This window comes from Podarcis melisellensis, assembly GCF_964234715.1.
Source record: "Podarcis melisellensis genome assembly, chromosome: 3".
Taxonomy (NCBI): Eukaryota; Metazoa; Chordata; class Lepidosauria; order Squamata; family Lacertidae; genus Podarcis; species Podarcis melisellensis.
This window is the reverse complement of record NC_138530.1, coordinates 30,190,736-30,212,279: the sequence shown is the minus strand read 5'-3', so window position 1 is coordinate 30,212,279 and position 21,544 is coordinate 30,190,736. Positions and strand designations below refer to the sequence as shown.

Below are 21,544 nucleotides of genomic sequence, written 5' to 3'. Positions count from 1 at the left end.
GGGTGGGCAGCTGTTCTTGCCAGTCACAGGAACTAGAGGCACCATCATCAGGTTTCATTCTCTCACAGAGCAATGAAAATCAGTCTCCTAGCATTAGGGTTCCAGACTGCCTTTGCCATGACCAGCTTTAAACAGAACAGCAAGTATAATTCACTGTAAAGAACTGTACTTGTCATATAAGCAAAAGATCTAATAAAAGAAAGTGTGAAGCTCGATATGGTCAAATACGGTGCTTTTTTCAAAAAAATGTTTAGGGGTGCTCTCATTTTGACTCAGGAAAATCACCATTTTATATTTCAAATCAGGAAAAATAAATACAGTAAACGGACAAAAGTACAAAGATTCACAAAATGTTTAGGGGTATGCGTACCCCCAGAAAAAAGCACTGGTCAAATTTATCTAGGGTCAAATACATCTACAAAGACTGCTGCTGCTCCTTAACTTCTGTGCACAGATGGGGACGCAAAACAATACCATCCTAGCTAACGAATAAGCATGACACTTGCATTACAGATATATTCTTTTTGCTGAGAATCTCCAAAGAAATTCACCATCCCTGATTGCAACAATCCATTAGCTTAGGGTTGGACAATGTGTATACCAGAGGCCGGATGAAACCTTCAGCCAGTTTTATGTCCCCAGAGTTATCAGACTCTTGTTCCTTTCCTTCCCTATTCTTGCATTCCTCCCACATTGTTCTGCTAAAGGAGGAAGATATTAAGCAATACCTTTATGATGGCAACAGAACTGGCAAAAAATGTTCCCAATACTGCTTTTCCAAAAATATTAAAAATATTTTAAATATTAAAAATGGCTTTTACTAAATAAGGAACCATCCCGTGAAATGAGTTACCCTGGCCTGCTCACCATTGGTTTTGGTTTTGCCCACTGCTGTCAGGCAGCCCTCAAGAGAAAAAAGGTTCCCCATCCCTGCTTTAGCTCCTGGGGGGTCAACTGTTTCCCCAAGGCTTCCCCTAGAGTTTGCCACACTCAAAGCAAACCTAGCTATCTTCATTGTCCTTTGTCTCCTTCCCCAGTGCTGCCCGGGCACTGCCCAATCCCTGACTGCACGAGACCAATAGTGGGTCCAACAGTGAAGAAGGTGGTTTCTGCACATGCTGTAGGGGGAAGTAAGGGGCAGATGGGGCTTATTAAGCTGAGAAGATAGCCCATCTAGGAGAAGGAAAACTCTGAGCCTAAACTTCTGCTGCATTGTGGGATATCTTCAGGAGAGGAAAAGGCTAAGGAGTAAACCCTACACACAATCTGAGCAGAGTCACTAAGATGGTTGGATTGCGCCTTGTACGCCTCCTTCTGGCAACTCCAGCCAAGCTGGTGCCAAACATATTGTTCTGCTTTCCTTTGGACCACATCAGTGAGGCTGAGAGGGGGGTCTTGTTGTCTAGATGGTCCAGGACCTCCATATATACTACCCAGGCTCACATCCCAGAGAGGTCACTTCGGTGCTGCTAACACAGCGTTTAGACTTCAACTGCGGAGGTGCACTCCACTGTCTCTCGAGACAGATGGATGCCAACAACTACTCATGCCCCTCAATATTTTAAAATGAGCAAACTTTTCAAGCAGAATTAACTTGGTCTGATATGTACACAAAGCAAAGCCTAATTTATAAAGAACAGCAGTTTAACAAAAATGGTGCACTCACTTGCTCCTTACTCTTCTTAAGTCTCGTATTCTCTTCTTGAATACGACTCAATTCAGATTTCACTTTTTCTTCACTTAGTTTAGCTTCATTAAGAGCTATCTGCACCTAAAAATTCCAATAATTTCAAGTTTAATATGCAAATCACATAAAAATGCCAGCTTACACCAAAAAAGCACAGAATAATTTAATAACCCGCAACATTCAGAATTTAGATTCTTCTATTATCTTGGGAGACCATACCTCCCATTAAACCATGGTTAAAAACAAATTATGGTTTAATACAAATGCACAAGCTGTATGTGCATGCAGCTAAAAAATTCCTACAGAATTCCTCCCTCCACTTCTGTTGCACCACCTTGAAACATGACAGATTCTTGCTTGTTGTGATGTTCAAACCCAGGCTCATGGTATTAACCCTGAACAAACTGCAAGCAGTAAGCCAAGACCAAACTTTTGTTTATTGCTCATAGATTTGTTTATTTGAACAGCAGGATAAGCCAGACACTTAATCGGTCCTGGTAGCACAGCAGGAGTGCGAAGAGCAGAATGAGAACTTTTCAGCAGTATGCACCAGCAAGTTGTGCTGGAACAGTAATTTGTTTTTAACTGTGGTTTAAAGTGATGCTGATATCAGGTCAAAGATTTACTTGAATTCAAAATCCAGATGTGTTACCTCAGAGAGCTCTACAGAATGCAATGTGATGACTTCTTGGAAGTTCTCCAAAGACTTCTGTGCTTCTGTGAGCTGTGAATAGAAATAAAAAAGGCATACATATTGGGCTTGAAAATAAAAGAGTTATACTGACATTACATTTACTGAGATATATAAGTATGTAAACTACTGGGTAGTTAAGCAGGCCATCAGGTTACCAGCAACCTAATATAATTTATTTCAAGTTCTGTAATAAAACCCAGTTACAAAGACCCATCTGTGTTGAGAAATAGGTTCCTTATCCCTCAAAGAAAGGAGGAGCATACCATAGATACCTAAGCACATTTACTAGTCTCAGAATAAGAAAAGATAGCATAGTAACTACATATTGAGCTGGAATACTGGCTCATATTGCGTCAGGAGCACATTCATAAATAGCCTTAGGCAAACGAGTCTCTATTTCTCAGTCTCACCAACACATGGTGACTACTAGCCTACCTTATAGCACTGTTGCAAGGACTGAAATAAGCTCTATGAAGTACTCTGAATACTGCAATGTGCTAAATAAATGTTAAGCATTATCAGCATGCTTAAGGTCAGGGATCAGACATGTTGTTGGACTCCAACTTCCATCAAGCTCAGCCGCCTCCATAAGAGATTATTGGTATTGTAGTTCAGCAACATTTGGAGAGCTGCAATGTTTGCTTTAGTTCCCAAGGAAGGGACACCTGCCCCTGGCCCACACCAGTCCTTCTCTCCTGGCGGGTGTCCTTGGGCAAGATGCATGCCCTGAGGTGGGAATGCAGAGAGGAGAGCCATCCACTCGCCTGGGGTCCACCAGCACCCACCCTCGCACTGCGCAGCCAAGGACAGGTGGCCAGGGAAGGGTTGTGCTTGGCTTGCTCTCTGCCACCCTCCTCCCAGGCCTGCTGCAGCTGCAGCTCCAGCACTGCTGGGATGCTGCCAGGTCCGCCAAGGAGTGCCAGCCGCAGCTCCCACTAGGAGTTCACTGAGCTGAGAGGGCAAACAGAGTAACCAGCAGGCAACCTCTGTAAGAAGCAGCCACCAAAAGGGTGTAGGGAAGGCCACCTGTTGCCTCTCACACAACACCCGCAAGGTGGATAGTGGGCGCAATCCTTGCCTTGCCCCAGGTGCTGGCAATGCACGCTATGCCACTGTCTAAAAGGCTGTCACATGGAAGATGGAGCAAGCTCGTTTTCTCCTTCTCCAGAGGGTAGGACCCAAACAATGGATTCAAGCTATGAGAAAGGAGATTCTGACAGTAACAGCTGTTCAACAGTGTAAAGGACTTCTTCAGAAGGTGGTGGACATTACTTCTTTGGAGGTTTTTAAGCAGAGCTTGGATGGCTCTCTCTATAGATTCTTTAGCTGAGATTCCTACATTGCAGGGGGTTGAACTAGATGACCCTGGGGATCCCCTCCCACTCTACAATTCTATAAATGTTGTAAGATTATTAACTTAAAAGTTACCATGAACTCTCCTGACTATTTTACCTTCAGAACATAGGAGAAATAATGAAAATAAAGCTTGGAGGCATGAGTGTAGATAGAACATTCCAGGGAAAATTCTAAGGATGTGTGACTGACGAGAGCCATTTGTGTGGATTCCAAAGCAGTGAAGGCCCACATCACACAAAAATGGTCAGGTTTCCAAAACCCAATGGAAAATATGAGTTACTGGACTTTTCAATCGTAAGTGCTGACATTTAAATATTAAACAGATTACAGAATTTAATGTCAAATTGAAGTTTAAAAAAAGTTCATCTCTTCAAGTGTTCATGAAGTTCTCAACCACCACCACCTTTCCAAGGAGCTTAACCACACTCTCAAACACGCCAACAGCCAGTAGCAAAGTAGGAAAATTTGCTTACTTGTTTCTGCTTCTCTGAGTAGTGCTCTTTCTCAGTTTCTAGCATGGTGTGCAATTTTTTCACTCGCTCATCTAACAGATGGTTTGTTTCTTTAAGCCCCCTGATTGTGTCCTGTTAACAGCAATGGAAATATATGTTTATTTTGTTTAAATATTTTAAACATCTGTCATAAAAATAAAATCCTTGTTTCATACCTTAAGCCCTGTAGCCTCATCTGAGAGATTTGTGTTTTGTTTCTGGGCCTCGTTCACAGCTTCTTTTGCTGCTTTTATCTTTTTAAAAGAAAACAAACAAACAAACATGGAAAGTAGAAACTTAACATTAATTTCATTTTTGATATCCCAAATTATAATCTTCCCAATTATACTACTAAAAGAGAGTAGAGGACACACACATTTTAGATTATCCAAACACTGATATTAAATTTTTAACTTCAGAATAATAAAGACATGCAGACAGCACAATACCTTTTGATCATATTCCGACATCTTTTCTAAGATTTCTGTCTTTTCTTTTAAGAGAGTTTTAATTTTTTCTACAAGTTGTTTTTCTGTCACTAGAAAAAAGAAAATTAGGGACAAATGTGGAGCATTTTTCTGTAGAACTGGACTACTCTGCTAACCCTTACACATCACATGTACCTCAACAATTACAAATAAAAAATGCCCCAACATGGCCTCCACCCCACAACGCTGATGTCAACTGCTGAAAATGGTGAGCTTAGACATCACAATATATCATGGATCTATCATTCAACTTAGGTTCAGTTTCCCTGAACTGGGGCTGCCAACTCCAGTGTGCATGCAGTTCACTGGAAAAAAGGGCTCTTTCCCCACCCTGGTGATCTTCTATTAGGCTTCAGTGTAAAGCTCCTGCATTTTATGCTAACAGACACACTGCATTATGACCCTTCTTGGGGACTCAAGGGGAAGGTATTCTTCATACTGAAACCTATTATGTCAAAACTCCAGTGAGGTAGTGGGGAAAGACACGTTCAAAATGCATTGGAAAGAGTTAGGCAGATAGTACAAAGGGGGCTATTGGAAACAGGCAGGATTCAAAGGCCTGTATACAGACCAAAGCTTCTCAAGCCTTCCTTTCTCACTGCTTTCCCCACCCTCTCAAAACAAAAACAAAACCACCCTTGGGAGATTCTCCTAAGTAGAATCCAGAACAGCACAAAGGTGTAGAGACAGACGTGGTAGTTCCCATGAATCCAGGAAAATACCTGAGGGACAGGTACATGTAATCTTTGGATTACAACCTGATCTGCCCAGACCAACAGAGTAAAGAGCAGCCAGAATACTGAAGTGTCCAAATGGCTCTTTATACACGTGGTATTAAATAATAAATTCTGATACTAAGTGCTCAAAGTTATATTAAGCAATAAAGCAATCCTGCCATACAATCTGCAATATCGCAAGGACAAAATATTCCTACCTTGATACATTCTACTCTTTACCTACAAAAGGAATGGATAAAAGACAGCATTATGAGAAAGATTATGCCATTTTATTAATGCCATCAACAATGAAAAGTAAATGGTTGTCCATAACTGCTTCAAGAAATATCAACACAAGCATGGTTTCCATTGCAAGTATCAATTTACATTATGCAAGCAAGCTTCTAATAAAAGCTTTTAGGTTCTGCTTCAAAGTCAGGCCAAAGTTCTGGTTATGCAACTACTGTGTGGGTACAATTAAAAACATTTGATTTTGAAACTAAAAGAGCAACAAGTAAAGTACCAGTTTGAAGCCTGCCTGTCAAGTCATTCTATCATTGATGATGTTGTAATTTGAGGCAATAATAAACTTGCCACACAAATTATTATAGAAACTTCTCCCTTTATTTTGAGAATGTAGACCATTGTCCATATTATCAGTACTGAAACTGTCTAGCAAGATCCATCTTTGCCATTACTATTTATAGTCCAAATTTAACATTGGATTTTGCAACTGCAGAACAGTGCGTTTCCAGTCAATGTGGCACTTTGGACACAAATGTTCAGCACTGACTTGTTTTCTGTTAAAACACTTCATTAAAAAGTATTTAAAATAAATTTATGTGCTTTACTGTTGAAGGTAGAAATATTTGACACCAAATATTGAAGCTTGAAACTCTTCATAATCATAACTGTCAAAGCTCGGCCAGATAAGTAAACATCAGTATACCATATCTGACCTTGAAAATATACTTACAGATAGACATGTTCTCCACAAGAAAATGGCAAGTGTAGCAAATCCCACAAAGGCAGTAATAATAATGGGCTCCCATGGAAGTCCATGGAAGTCAGGACCAGGCTGCATGTCTTCAGGTAGTGTTGAAACCAACTAAGAAAAAAGTTGGCAAATTTTATTTTTCTTAAAAGCTGTCAAGTGAGTACATATTTAGAAAATGCACCAAACTCATAGGAAAGTTTACACAGAAGAATGTCCACTAATTTCAATGGGGTCCACTCCCAATTGTGTCTCATATGCCTGGCAAGCTTCATCCTTACAACCAAAAATTATAGCCTAATCATATGCACACAGACCAGAACAGAAAGGACTTAATGTAAAGTATGACAAAATCTAAGGGGTTCTCTCACCAAAGATAAGGCAGCTTGAGCTGGGTTGTGGGAAAGGAATTCACAAGCAGTTCCCTCTGTTCTGAATTTGCTTAAAGAAATTCTAATTTTTGATTCTTCCAACGACAACAAAATCAATATTCCCTGTTGCTGTTAACTTTTGGATTTATTCTTCTTCAACAACAACAACATCCTACACATTTAAGTTTAGCCAAGTTAAACCTAACATAATCTTAAATCTAAATCCCTGATGACTTTCAAGTTGTTAGTTTTCTTAAATTATTCCTCATTAGAATTTCAAAATATATATACTTAAAAATTCAGAAAGTAAATTTCAGAACCCATACTTTACTAAGTTTTGAAGTTGTGTGTTGAATCAAAGGTATGTATGTTGAATTAAAGCTGTTGGATCCTTGATATCTTGCTATTACACCACACATTTACAACATCTTGTTATTGGGAGTTACACAAGCTTTCAGTTTCATTCCCAGAAACCTTTGCATCACTAGGTGTACTGATATGCAGAAAAGAGGGGGTGGAGTGGAGAAACTAGGACTCTGTCCACACAGAAGTTAAAACACAATTATTCCAGGTTCCTATGTCACTATAGATCTTTCCACACAAGAAGTATTTGTCACACAATACTTGTGTCCACACAATAGGTATTTGTCATACTGAAACCTATGACACATATAGCAATACAGGATCTATGTGACTTCTCTCCCAAAACATAGACACAAACAAGAAAACTTTACTGAAATGTGCATAATTCTAATTTATGTTTTCTAGAATCGTTTGCAAAGTGGAAGGGAAGGATGCCCTATTTATTTCCTGGAAGAGTCTGACGTTACATGATACAGGAGAATGAGATTTCAGAGCCACAAACATTTACAAACAACTCGCTGTAAAATGGGGGCTGGGACTAGAGAAAGCAGTCAAGATGCAACTTCAGGGCCATTTACTGAACCCTCGAAAATTGTTTGATCTCTACACTTCTAGCTCCTGTGAGCCCACGAACTAGCAAGAACTACGAAAGCTGATCTAAACAGCTTTATCCCCACTGGAACTCTGTATTCTGCAAAAGCCATTTCAGGGCACAACTTGTTTGTGGGCTGTGCACGCGTTTTAAAAACAGCATTACATTCCCCACCCCCAGCAGCGGACCAGCGTTTGTTAAATCTTTCTGCCGATCCACATCTGCCCTGCGAAAGGGGGTGGAGAGAGAGGCAAAGAGTAAACAAATCCTCCTCTGTCGTTTCCTCTGTCGGATGGAAACCCACGTTTCCCCTTCTCCCTGTGTCATCTCAAGCACTCGTTTCACCTAGTTTCTCCTCGCAATGCCCATCGGGTTACTTTCACCTCCACTTTCACCCCTCGGCCGCCGCCGCCACGGTCCTTTCCCCAGGTGCGACGGAAGCCCCCAACGGGCTCTCGGAGCCGTTAAATATGAAGAGCCCTGGAAGACGGGCTCCCTGCGCGAAGGGGGCGACAAGAACCCCTGAGACTACAACTCCGCCCCCCCTCCTGGGACCCCGCCGTGATTCGCCCCTTGCTTGGCCGCCAGCCCCCGGCTCACCTCCAGAAGGCGGCCCGTGAGGGAAGCGTAGCCGCGGGACAGCGGCCCCAGGAGAAGCGCCGCGCCGCCACCGGGGGCGCCGGGAGGACTGACGGACTCCATATGGGGAGAGGTGGGCGGGGAGAGACGCTTGCCACTATCTGAACGGGAAGGAGGCGGCGGCGAACTTGGCCCCTTTCTCCCCGACCGTTGATACGGCGCCTGTGTTTCCCGCAGGGACACGTCACCTCGCGCTGACCCCCGGGCGACCCCGTGACGTCATCGGCCCGTGCCGGCAGGTCAGGGGGAAGGAGATTCCGGAAGGGAAGGTGGCCGCGCCGGGTCGTTGCCGGAAGTCGGTGAGGGCGGGCAGGGTTGGGAGCAGCGGTGAATGCCCTTTGCTCGGCAATGGGGTGACAGCACGTTCCCGCGGACTGTCTTTTGACTCCCGAAGGAAAGCGCTGTAGCCGTTCACTTGATACGGGGAGCGGGAGTTACAGCGAGAGCACGGCTGGAGGCGACCACAGGCCTCAGCTCCTCAAACGGCACTGATTTAAGTTACAGATAGGTAGCCGTGTTGGTCTGCCATAGTCAAAACAAAAAGAATTCCTTCCAGTAGCACCTTAAAGACCAACTAAGTTAGCTCTTGGTATGAGCTTTTGTGTGCATGCACACGAAAGCTCATACCAAGAGCTAACTTAGTTGGTCTTTAAGGTGCTACTGGAAGGAATTCTTTTTGTTTTGGCACTGATTTAAGTTACTTTGGAGGCAAAACTGTTTGGCTTCAAGAGCAAACGTGTAACTTTTACATTCAGGTGTGTGCAAAAGAGGTGGGGGGAACCAGCCATTTGTATACAATGGTACCTCGGGTTAAGTACTTAATTCGTTCCGGAAGTCCATTCTTAACCTGAAGCACCACTTTAGCTAATGGGGCCTCCCGCTGCTGTCGCACCGCCGGAGCACAATTTCTGTTCTCATCCTGAAGCAAAGTTCTTAACCCAAGGTACTGTTTCTGGGTTAGCAGAGTCTGTAACCTGAAGCATATGTAACCCGAGGTACCACTGTACTGTATAACGAGAAGTCTAGAAGAACAGGCAATGAAGGCTCTTTTTTTGAGCAGGAGAGCAGCAAGGGTTTCCTACTGCTGGTTTTCAACAACTAAAAATCATTGCTCTGCATGCTGCTTTTCTCGTAGAGCATGGGTGTCAAACACAGGCCCGCGGGCCGAATCCGGTCCGCCAGACCTCATCATGTGGCCCGTGTAGCCGCCGCCGGCCGCCAGCCTTCACCTTTTATTCTCGCTTTTTTTTTTTTGACACAAGAAAGCCGCCTCTTCAGCGCATGCGCGGCAGCCTACAAGCCAGAGAACGTCTGTCTGCTCTCTAGCGGCGCCGGCCGTTCTACACAGGAAACCTCCACTTTACATGCATTCAGGAAACCTCCACTTGTTTTTATATTGAGCGCAACCGGCCCTTTGAGGGTGACCAAACTGCTGATGCGGCCCCCGATGAATTTGAGTTTGACACCCCTGTCGTAGAGGGTTCCAGGTGTGTGTTTGCTGAAATCTTTTAAACATGCTTGAACAGCAGTCAACTGTTATTGGAAATTACAGTGGTACCTCGGTTTTCTAACGTAATCCGTTCTGGAAGACCGTTCGAATTCTGAAACGTTTGAAAGCCGAAGCCTTAATACAGAAAACTCAATACGGAAGCTGCGTGACATGTTTGACTTCCGAGGCGTGTTTGAAAACAAGCATTTACTTCCGGGTTTACAGCCTCTGAAACCTGAAATGTTCGTCAACGGAGACGTTCAAAAACCAAGGTACCATTGTCTTTGAACATCCTTCTGTGTGAACATGGTTTGGACTCGGTTGCAAGCACACTTGGGTGCATAAGGCTGCAATCCTATGTATTTCTACATGGGAGGGATCTCAACCGAACCACAGTGGGACTCGCATATGCACAAGATCAGGCAGCTGCATACCCTTCAACTTGCTTAAACTAATTTACAAAATTTAAATTAAACATGTATTTAGACATTAACACCACACTGATTATATACGCCATTAAGTAGGTACTCACAAGCTCTGTGAAGGGGCGCATATTTTCCTTTGCTGATAAGATAGCACTATCCAAGGCAGCAGTAATATGTGGAGCAGTAGAGTCTGCATCTGATGGATGACTACTCTCTTCTGTGGCATCATCCTTAGCATTAATTATACCTTAGGTTAAAAAAAGTTCCATATATTATTTTCACTAAATGTCTTCAGCAAAAAAAGCATCTTAAAGATAAATACATTACTTTTGGCATAATTATTAACACATTTATCTTCTGTTGTACATCACCCACATCCCTTCAGAAGAAGGGAGAGTCATAAATACATAAATAAAAGCAATAAAAACTGGTCACAATTCAGACTCGTTTCTTGTATTTCACAAGGATATGACCTCACTGTTTACATTTCTTCTACATTGTGTGTGCGTTACACATTGAGGAAGACACTTCATGCAAGTAGGCTCTAGTCCAAAAATATGCAGGAAGAGGCAATCAAAATTTATCAATTACTGTATATTTGTTCAGAGGCCCTACTTAAGTCTTAATTTAAGTGTATCCCAGGACACAGCTACATTAGTAAAGAAAAAGTGTATTATATGCTTTATAACATTGTGACACCAGGTGGCACTGTGGAGTCCCGTCTTTCACCAACGTGATTTCCCACTATGAGGTTTACAATGCATTTTCCTGAAACATTTTTTTAATGTGTCTAGATCGAGCCCCAGACCTGTACATCTCAATACTGCAGCTTGTTTACTCATTAGTCAATCTGAGTAAGTCTTGAAATCCATGGGACTTACTTTTGAGTAAATAAGTCCTGGCTTGTGCTGTAAGTGCACATACTATCGCAACCTAACAGCATGATCCTAAGCATGTTCACTAATTAGTAATTCTTATGTCCCAGTAAATGTCTTTAGAATTGCACCCTAGTGGGTTAAGTCAGTTCAAATACACTACTGATTCACTCATAATCCAATACCGTCATCGTACCACAATTTAGAGAAAAACTTTCTAAATCTAAATATGCAGATACATTTTCTCTGTTGATGACCATAATTTTAGAAGATCTTGTCTGTTGACTTGAAAATGGTGAAAAAATCACCACTGATTATCTTATACTAGCATATCAAGGTAGGATTTCTATAACACAGGTTCAAATTCTGAGCCCTCTGTGCATCTCTCGTTTAAATGGAGAAAACGCCATATGTACATTTCTACAGAAATGAGCAGGAGCTCATCTGGATGGGAGAACTCCACATGCACCAGGAGCTCTGCAATCATAGTAAGTTGCTTAATTAAGGTGTTGACTTTAATTTCATAGGTAATTTCATTCATGGCAGAGGCGGAAGAACATGAGACTCTTAATCTCAGGGTTGCAGGTTCAAGCCCCATGTTGGACAAAATATTCTTGCATTGCAGCGGGTTGGACTAGATGACCCTTGTGGTCCCTTTCCAACTCTATAATGCTATGAGGAGTTTTAATATTTTTCTTTGTAAATATGCCTTTGGGCATTGGAAATCTTTAAAAACCTAGACAATAATGTCACCAGCAAAATATACCATTTTGAATATAAATATGCCTACTTTATAGATTTCATTTGGTATGCTTCCTTTGAAAACTACATTGCTTTTTGTTAAGAGAAAGAAGTTAAATAACAACAGTTATCAAAAAGGTTACCTGGAACGACGTCCCTCTCCATTCCTGAATCAATTGATGTAAGAGTCGTATCCGCAATTGGCAATGTTTTGTCACTGTCAAGGACACCCTTGATTTCTCTTTCATCTGAAGTTCCAGTCTTTTCCAAAATATTCCTATGTTCTTTTGGTTGATCTGGGTGAATAATGTCTTCCTTTGCTGTTGACATCTGTTCCAAATCTCGTGGTAACTCTTGATCTGGGTTCTCTACAGGGCTTTCTATAGAAGGTCTGTCATGCTCAGTTTCCTTTGCATTAGCTACAGTGAACATAAGTATATATTTTAGTTAGGTTATACACCTGCCAGCACCTTGCCTACTTCTGAAATTAAATTTCACATTTTTCTTTGTTTGCAAATACATTACTTTCATTTCAGTAACTCTTAATTAGGAATTTCTATAAACATTTTTTCAGAATACAAATATTAGTAATATGAAACACTTTTTTTTCGTAGGAATGGCCACTATCCCCTGCAGGAGTTGTGAACTTTTGTTAATTTATTCTGTTTTTTATCCTTCCTTTCTTATATCATAGAACTCAAGAGACATATACACTTTCTTCTGTGCAGGCCAACTGACCAGCTTAGCTTCAGCAACATTGCTGCATATTGTTGTTTCAGATTGACGACTTTGAGGAATTCTAGCTTCCATTTTAAATAAATAAATAAATATTCAACTAGAGAGATAAGCTTAAAAGTTTAAGAACTGACCAACAGCCAGCATATATTTAGCCTTAGGATTTTTACAGGCTGTTGTCAGGACTTGCCAACTCAAAATATTTCCGCTGTTTAACATTTGTTCCTCAAAAGTAACAAGTGAAACATTTCCAATGGTTATGGATTAGCAATCAGAACTTCAACATGGATATGCAGATTATATGAAGCTGGAAATGCAGTCCATTTTCAGTGGGGCTTTCAAGACTGATCAAACTTTCAATCTTTATTTATTGTCTTAGTAGCACAGAATACAAATTACGATTGTCTATCCCAAGGTTGGTAAATTAGTGGTGAAACAAATATATGGTAAAACTTTTTGTCATCAAGTTCATTCTTAAGAGTTTGAAATTTTAATAAATCATGATATTCCACAAATGAATGCTTCATCTCTCATGTTCATTTTGAATGTAGTAAATATATAATAATCAAACATTTTAAGAACATGTGCTCTATAATTATAAAGTTCTTACTGCCAGATAGTGCCAGCTGAGCAACTGTGAAGGTGGTCAATTTGTGTGGCAAAATATGCATGCAGGCCCCAGACCACTGTCTGGGGAACAGAATGACCTCATTGCTAATATGACAAACTGGCTTATCCCATTGGACTTTCTAGGTAAAAATGAAGTTCTCACACTTGGTCTTCACAAGCCTCAAACCAAAACAAAAAAACAGCCTAGAGCTAGTTCTTGGTGTGGTATTTTTATTTATTTTTTATGTCCCACTTGTCACACTAAAGTCCTTGTGAGTGGTATTCAGCTAAAGTTTTGCTCAGAGTAGACTAATTAAAATTAATAGACCTAACTTTGTCATGTTCATTAATTTCAGTGGGTCTTCTCTAAGTAAAGCTCAGTTGCATACTATTCTGTATCCCTTCAGACTGCAGGTGGGGTGTCACATTTGAATGCAAAATAAGCTCCCTCTGCATAGGTACACAGGGTATTTCCATCAAGGCTTTCAACATGAAGCACATTCAATTCCTTTCTGAGTAAAATGCCATGATTTAAATTTGGAAATAGTTAATTTGTTAAATTCACTGATCAATTAATCATTTTGATTCAGAGTTCATCAGCTGTCTTAAAAAGTTTCCTCAGCAATTATCCTAGACAAGGGTTCGAGAAACACTTTAAATAAGTTCAGCATCAAGTTTGCAGGTGCCTATGCGTCAAGGGTTTCTGGCATATTTTGTAGCCCTCTCAATAGCTCAAAATATAGCACAATCCTACACAAATCTTCTCAGAAGTAAGTTCCACCAAGTCCAGTGGGTCTTATTCCTAGGAATGCATAGGATTGCAGACTCAAGACTTACCTGTAATGGATTCACTAGAGTCCATCCCAGATTCCGGAAGGGAGGCAAGTGGAGCACTCTCGCTAACTGGAGAGTATTTTTGCCTTAATGAATACATTAGTTCCTGGATGTCATCCATTAAGGCAGCTTCGTCATCAAACAAATCAATTTCCTTGATCACTTCTTCTTTATTTTCTTCCTCCCTGGAATCTAAAACTTTGTTCAGAACATCCAGAATATTAGACTCTGAAGATTCAAGGATGCGGTCCAATGCCTCTTCAGTGTCTGCATGGTTATCAGTGTGTTTCTGAGCAAACATCAGCTCCAACGCCATGTCATGAAACAAAGATTCTATCCTGAAAATATGTTGCGGTCCAAGATACTTTTGGATGCGTGCAATACGTTTTTCATCAAGAAATTCTTTCATTATATTGAGCTGCCTCACAGACTCACTGTACTCTGGCTCTGCAGATTCATTTGTTTTTTCTGATACCTCTTGAGGCCCAAAGTCATCGCTGGAATGCTGGTGCTCTGTTGAGGTCTGTAATTCTTCATGAAAGTCATTCTTGTTTTCTAACTCAGAAGTATTTATTTTATTTGACATTATTTTATCATGTATATACTGGTTTTTTTCCTGAAGCAGAGAATTTTTCACTTGAGGCTCCACTTCCTCCTGATTTTCCTTTTTGATTTCCTTCCTCTCGCTCAGCTGAGAATCTTTATTTATTTGTATTCCTTCCTGTGCCTCGTTCCAATCTTCCATGCCATCTTTCTTGGCCTGCTCAAGTGTTGTTATTGCATCTTCTCCTCTTGCGTCAACAGGATTAGCAGCTCTTGAAATAGCACCATTTGGCATTTGCAACTGAGTGGTACCACTTTCAGCCTCTAACGTGAAACTTTGTTCATCTGCAAGTCTCTCTTTAGACAGTTTTGCGTTCGCTGCATTTTCATCCTGCAGTAACTCCTCTTCTAGTACTTCAAGGAAATCATCTTCTTCAGCATCTAACTCCTCAGGCTTAAGTTCTTCCGTGTTTTGCTGAGTAAGGTTTCTGTGTTGTGTAACTTGCAGGGATTTTTCTATAATCAATTTCTTCTCTTCTTCCTCCTTTTTTAAATCCTGGGTTACAGTTTCTTGTTCAGATTGGACAATAGGCACTTCAGTATCTTCCTCTGTGGGAATGCTTTCCACAGCAGAGTCATTTGACTGCTTCGTATTACTGAGCACCTTCCCAAGTTCAAGATCTTCTCCATCTTGCTTTGTTTTGCCTTCCAAAAGGTCAGAAGCGCCCAGTTCAGGTTGAGATTCATTTGTTAGTTCTTCCACCAAGTGTGGTACAATGTTCATTGGCTGTTTACCTTCTCCATCTTTTTTGCCTATTTTTTCCCATAAAGTTTTGTGTTTTGTATCATTTTCTAAGCTATCTTCAATGTGATCATCTCTTGTTTCCTTTTCTTTTATTATTTTATGAAGAGAAAGGCCTTCTGGGTCATCTTTGATATCACCTAGGGGTGGTTTTAAATGTTTTTCCTTAGCTCCCATGGATGCTTTAGGCTGCCGGCCACCTCCATAATTAGAAAAGGCACCAAAATCATGTGTAGAAGTGCTTTGCAGTTCTTCTATGGTCGGTTCAACTTCAGCTTTTGAATACTCTTCTTCGTAGTCCTGAGTTTCATGTTTTTCCCCCTTAGGGTCCCCAACATCTACATTATGTATCTTCTTTGTAATCAGATCATTTTCTGCTGTGATGCTATCATCTTCTGCTGAAGATTTTGAATCAGCTAACACACCTGTATTTTCCTTCTTGCTGATTAGGACCACTTCATCATTATCTTCATCATCTTCCTCCTCCTCCTCCTCTTTGTCCCCATCAGTTTCATCAACTGTTCTTTCACCTCCACTGACAATTGCAAAAAATGTATCGCCTAAATTTGTTAGTAAACTAGAGTCATCTTTTTTCTCATGAACAAATCTTCCTGCAGCTTCCGCAATGCCATCGTCATAGTCACTAGTTTCTGATTCAAAAACCCCATCAGATGGCATCTCTTCAGCTTCTGGGTCTTCTGATGGTTTTGTTTCTTCTGTAAAAGACAGCAAAGGGATTTCTTCAGACTGCTCCTCAGGTTCTTCAAGCTTCTCTGTATTGTAAGAGTCAATGCCCAGATCTTCGCTGAAATCACCATCTAGAGGTGTAACAAGGCTAGTTGTCTCATCATCAGACACAAGGGCATCTGCAGTTGAGCCAAGTGTTGTTTTCAAGTCTTCCAATACTTCGTGTTGGCGTAGATGTGTGTCAGTGCCATCATCTTCGCCTCCATTATCTGATTGTTTAGCTTTGCCCTGAGATACACTAGAGTTTTTGGCACTTTCATATTTTGCCACTTTTAATGTTTCTTGCAGCATTTCTTCTGAAGGCTGATGTGCACTTTGGTCTCCCTGAGGATTGTCTGTGTTACTATTTACAGTGAGGTCCTTGCTCTTGGAATCAAGAGCTCCCTCTACATTCTCGTTATTTTCAAAAATAAAATTGTCTTTTTGACCCATTTTCGCATCGTCTTCACTGTCGACTTCCGAGCCCACTTCAGAACCATCAATCTCTGGTTCTACTGACTCTGTATGCTCAGCACCTTCTGTTTCCTCTTCCTTTTCAGTTTCTAGCTGAGCTTCAGCATCACTAGCCACCATGTCCTCTGATAATTTTAAAAGCTCTTCTGCGTTATAATTGTCAAAATCATCCTTGCCTCCATTAAAGCAAACAAAGTCTGTTTCCTGAAAGAAAATAAATAATCTTAGTTACTTAAGGAAATAATTTATCTTCTAAAATTTACTACTATATTGGTATCTTGCTTTAACCTAGCTGAAATTTAGATTTTAATTGTTCCCACTGAGATCCACAAGGGAGTCATCTATTTAAAATGGATAGTAAGAACTCCTTTAGATTTTGAACAAGTTTAGCGCTATAATCCTGTGCCTGCTTCCTTGGAAATAAGGCTATATGGACACAGGCATAGGATCAGGTTGTACAGAACAGAAACCCAGATAATTTGTGATGTACCAATTGCCCAATGGATTTTGCTTATGCAATCAGGGCTTCCCCTTCCTCTGCTCCCCACTCCGCAGCCTCCCACAAAATCTGCTCCAGAAGACTGGGGGCCCTCCATAGCACGGTTGTTGCTGTTGCTGCTGTTATTTTAGTGTGTGGGAGGCTACAGAGGGGAAGGGGGGAGAAGTTTTGTCACTTGTGCTGGTGTGATCCTTGATCTCAAACAGAGGGATTTATTGGTCTAAAATACAGAGAATTTTGTTGCTGGAGAAAATATTTTAAAGAACAGCTTTTCTTCTTTTTCCATCTCAATCTGCTCTTTCCTCTTCTTCTCCTGGGTTCATTTATATGGTCTGTTTTTAAAGTGAGCCCTTTAAATGGATATTTATCCATGCATATTCCTGAGCCATAAGAATTGAATATTGTGTATATCAAAAGAAACTCGCAAACAACTTACATCTGTTGGCAATTCTAGTTCTTCATAGGTATAAATGTGATTTATCTCAAGTAAATCCTTTGGAAAATATCCAAATTCATTTCCAACCTGAGAGAAAAACAAGGAAATAGAAGGGTCAGTATGAGAAATGGTTTGTTTTGTTTTAACTATTTCTGCCTGTTTAGAGGCAACTTTGCTGCAAATGCATAGGAGTGGCACTTGCAGTGCATCAGAAGAACTGATCATGATACTTGGCACATCAATTTCCGGCACTGTGGGTTAAACCACAGAGCCTAGGACTTGCCGATCAGAAGGTTGGCAGTTCGAATCCCCACAACGGGGTGAGCTTCTGTTGCTGTGTCCCTGCTCCTGCCAACCTAGCAGTTCGAAAGCACGTCAAAGTGCAAGTAGATAAATAGGTACCGCTCCGGTCGGAAGGTAAACGGCGTTTCCGTGCACTGCTCTGGTTCGCCAGAAGTGGCTTAGTCATGCTGGCCACATGACCCGGAAGCTGTATGCCGGCTCCCTCGGCCAATAAAGCGAGATGAGCACCGCAACCCCAGAGTCGGCCACGAATGGACCTAATGGTCAGGGGCCCCTTTACCTTTTTACCATGGCCCCCTTAAACCATGGGTAGGCAAACTAAGGCCTGGGGGCTGGATCTGGCCCAGTCACCTTCTCAATCTGGCCTGTGGATGGTCCCGGAATCAGCATGTTTTTACATGAGTAGAATGTGTCCTTTTATTTAAAATGCATCTCTGGGTTATTTGTGGGGCATAGGAATTTGTTCATTTCCCCCCCAAAAAATATAGTCTGGCCCCCCCACAAGGTCTGAGGGACAGTAGATTGGCTCCCTGCTGAAAAAGTTTGCTAACCCCTGCCTTAAACCCTTTTAAGAATAACGAGGGTCAGGAATACAGAATAAAACAAGTTTTTATGTATTTGAAATAATACAATAAGTTTAAATGGCAGCTACCATTAAAAAGGCACTATTTGAAATTCACCCAAATAGGCACACTCAAAGGCCACATACCCTAAAGATTGAAACCATCAAGCATTAGGGGTCAATAACAGTTTGAGGCATCTGGTATATGCAAATACTTTGCTTAAGCTTCACTGAGAATGTAAAGGAAATATATGGAAAGTTAGCAAAGCAGTGAAACAACAATGCCTAGATGCAGAATTTTGCCACTTCAGCTTAGAGCACTGCAGAAAGGTATACAGTGGTACCTTGGTTTACGAGCTTAATCCGTTCTGGAAGTCTGTTCTTAAACCAAAGTGTTCTTAAACCAAGGCGTGCTTTCCCATAGCAGCGGGAGACTCAACTTACACTCAACAGGAAGCGGAATATGTTCTGCTTCCCAGGCAAAGTTCACAAAAAAACACACCTACTTCCGGGTTTGCAGCGTTCTTAATCCAAGTTGTTCATAAACTAAGCTGTTCTTAAACCAAAGTACCACTGTATTAGATAGTCAAACTCCAGAAAAAAATAGTTCTAAGTCTTGCTGAAATACGGGAGTGGCACTCTCACTAGTGCTTATTTATTTGGAGGTTCCTTTAATGGAACTTTCTTTCAACTTATAGAATTTACTGGGACCTTTGATCCACATTTGAAGCATACTGTGGGCATAGGTGTGCCCAACTTCATCTAGATTGCATTCTTTTTGCCGGCTCAAAAGCTGATGTTTGTCTTTGTTTCTTGTACTTGATTATTCTGTATTTAACAGTGTATATTCAGCACCATACTCTTCAGAAATTAAATGTAAAAACCAGCAGGCATTGTGGTAAAGGTAAAGGTAAAGGGACCCCTGACCATTAGGTCCAGTTGTGACCAACTCGGGTTGCGGCGCTCATCTGGCTTTATTGGCCGTAGGAGATGGCGTTCAGCTTCCGGGTCATGTGGCCAGCATGACTAAGCCGCTTCTGGCAAACCAGAGCAGCACACGGAAACGTCGTTTACCTTCCTGCCAGAGTGGTACCTATTTATCTACTTGCACTTTGACATGCTTTCGAACTGATAGGTTGGCAGGAGCAGGGACCGAGCAACAGGAACTCACCCCGTCACGGGGATTCGAACCGCCAACCTTCTGATCGGCAAATCCTAGGCTCTGTGGTTTAACCCAGAGCACCACCCACGTCCCTAGGCATTGTAGTACTTAGGATCAAACTAGGTGTAATGTTTAAAGCATCTCTGCATTTTTGCATTTGATAGAAGCCAATGGAAAATAATTGGGATCATAATCACAGGTGGAGAGCGGGGTTAAATCTTCCTTCCCTTGCTGCAGTCTTCTGCTCCTCTGAAGCTGCAATTTAAACTGGCAGGAAAGCTCTAATTTGGTTCTGAGAGACAGAGTGCAGAGGAAGAAGACATTCTTACGCTGTCTAATACTGGGAGAGCATCAATTGGGAGAGTATGGCTGGAATTTCCAGCTTCTATACAGGCAAAGAGAAAATATGAATTTTGCATAAACAAAGCAGGTTTTCCCCTCCCATCTTACTTTGCTCTCCTCGAAATCCATTTTTCTACCATTGAATACAACAATAATGAGATGTTTTCATTGTTCTTAAACCTAGCATGAGATAAGTTACTTTCTAACAAATAGCATATTTGCAGAATAAGTTATGGTTTGTAGGCCAACATCACATTCAAAATGGCCTTGTGATATTCTCTTATTTTCAAATACTCCACCACCACTCTGCAAACATTTCCCAGTATTTTAATGTCTATACCGTACTTTAAAATTTGACTCATTGCTACTGTTTAAATTATTCACACTCAACATCAATGCAAGACCACCCTTCTTTTGTCAACACGTATTTCAGTAAAAATCATTAATTCCACACAAGATGCTACTTTAGTAAAATGCAACTCTAGTAAATCTCTCATCCTAAACATGGTGAGTAGAGAGTACGTCCCACTGAACACAGAGGTGCTTATTTCTGAGTAAACATGCATAGGCATGCACTTTCTGATTTTATCCCAGCTTACTGCTTTCTAGAAAAGATTCACACTTCTGCTCTCATTCACTTCTTACAACTGTTATCAGGAAGCCAATATTAACAGTGGAGAATTGCTACAGAGATTAGATAACTTAGGCATTTAGAAACTGGCAGAACACATTAAGTAAACAAACGCTAATGATAATGTGCTCAGTTAGAATGCACTCCATGAGTGTTGCCCCTTTCCTAAATATCCTGGTGGTTTTATTGCCAGGAAAACATCCCAGATATTTACTAATAATTAAATGGACCACTTCCTGGCTTTAAATAAGTTAGTAAAAGTTGAGAGCAGGTGATTCAGATGTCTTTTCATAGTGCTTGAGAAATATATTTCCAATTTCTCGATGCCAGATTCATGTTTTTATTATTACAGTGGTACCTCGGGTTAAGAACTTAATTCGTTCTGGAGGTCTGTTCTTAACCTGAAACTGTTCTTAACCTGAAGCACCACTTTAGCTAATGGGGCCTCCCACTGCCGCTGCACCGCCGGAGCATGATTTCTGTTCTTATCCTGAAGCAAAGTTCTTAACCCAAGGTAATATTTCTGGGTTAGCGGAGTCTGTAACCTGAAGCGTATGTAACCTGAAGCATATGTAACCTGAGGTACCACTGTATTATTAAGGAGTCTGCATCAAACTCTTAGATGCCAGGCCTACAAAGAGATGGAAAAACAATGCCACAGAGTTCTTGGCTGAAAGCATTTGCATGCAATTAAACCAGGGATTTATCTGGTTATCTGGCTTATAGGATGGTACAGTAAAATAAACATCTGTCTAGTATATAATACTCTTCTATGAACAAACAGAATGCTAGCTGGATATGTTACTCCCTTTGTTCAATATTTATTCTTAAATATTAGTGCAAACTAGTAACATCCAAAGTCAAGGTTGCACAATAGGTGTTCTTGACATGGACTGCATCTTTTTTGTAGCCGGAATGGACAATTTTTCCATATTAACTTTGTAATCAGTTACAAAGGATTTAAG

At 41.1% G+C, this 21,544-nt stretch overlaps 2 protein-coding genes across 4 annotated transcripts in view; one reads left to right on the top strand and one right to left on the bottom strand.

Annotated features, from left to right (window-relative positions):
• The window catches only part of MIA3 (MIA SH3 domain ER export factor 3), a 38,464-nt gene that overhangs the window by 10,278 nt on the left and 6,642 nt on the right, over positions 1-21,544 (bottom strand). For all 3 annotated transcript variants that reach the window (XM_081903643.1, XM_081903641.1, XM_081903642.1), the window contains exons 3-13: positions 17,580-17,666; positions 14,103-16,848; positions 12,065-12,340; positions 10,413-10,552; positions 6,409-6,540; positions 5,651-5,672; positions 4,678-4,766; positions 4,405-4,482; positions 4,211-4,321; positions 2,340-2,411; positions 1,667-1,771 (exon numbers count right to left, since the gene is read on the bottom strand). In XM_081903643.1, the coding sequence (XP_081759769.1) occupies positions 1,667-1,771; positions 2,340-2,411; positions 4,211-4,321; positions 4,405-4,482; positions 4,678-4,766; positions 5,651-5,672; positions 6,409-6,540; positions 10,413-10,552; positions 12,065-12,340; positions 14,103-16,848; positions 17,580-17,666 (3,858 nt within the window). The remainder of the gene's footprint in view (positions 1-1,666; positions 1,772-2,339; positions 2,412-4,210; positions 4,322-4,404; positions 4,483-4,677; positions 4,767-5,650; positions 5,673-6,408; positions 6,541-10,412; positions 10,553-12,064; positions 12,341-14,102; positions 16,849-17,579; positions 17,667-21,544) is intronic.
• Positions 8,452-21,544, top strand: part of TAF1A (TATA-box binding protein associated factor, RNA polymerase I subunit A) — a 48,816-nt gene continuing 35,723 nt past the window's right edge. The window contains exon 1 of the mRNA XM_081904201.1: positions 8,452-8,630. The gene's annotated coding sequence lies outside the window, so the exon portion shown is untranslated. The remainder of the gene's footprint in view (positions 8,631-21,544) is intronic.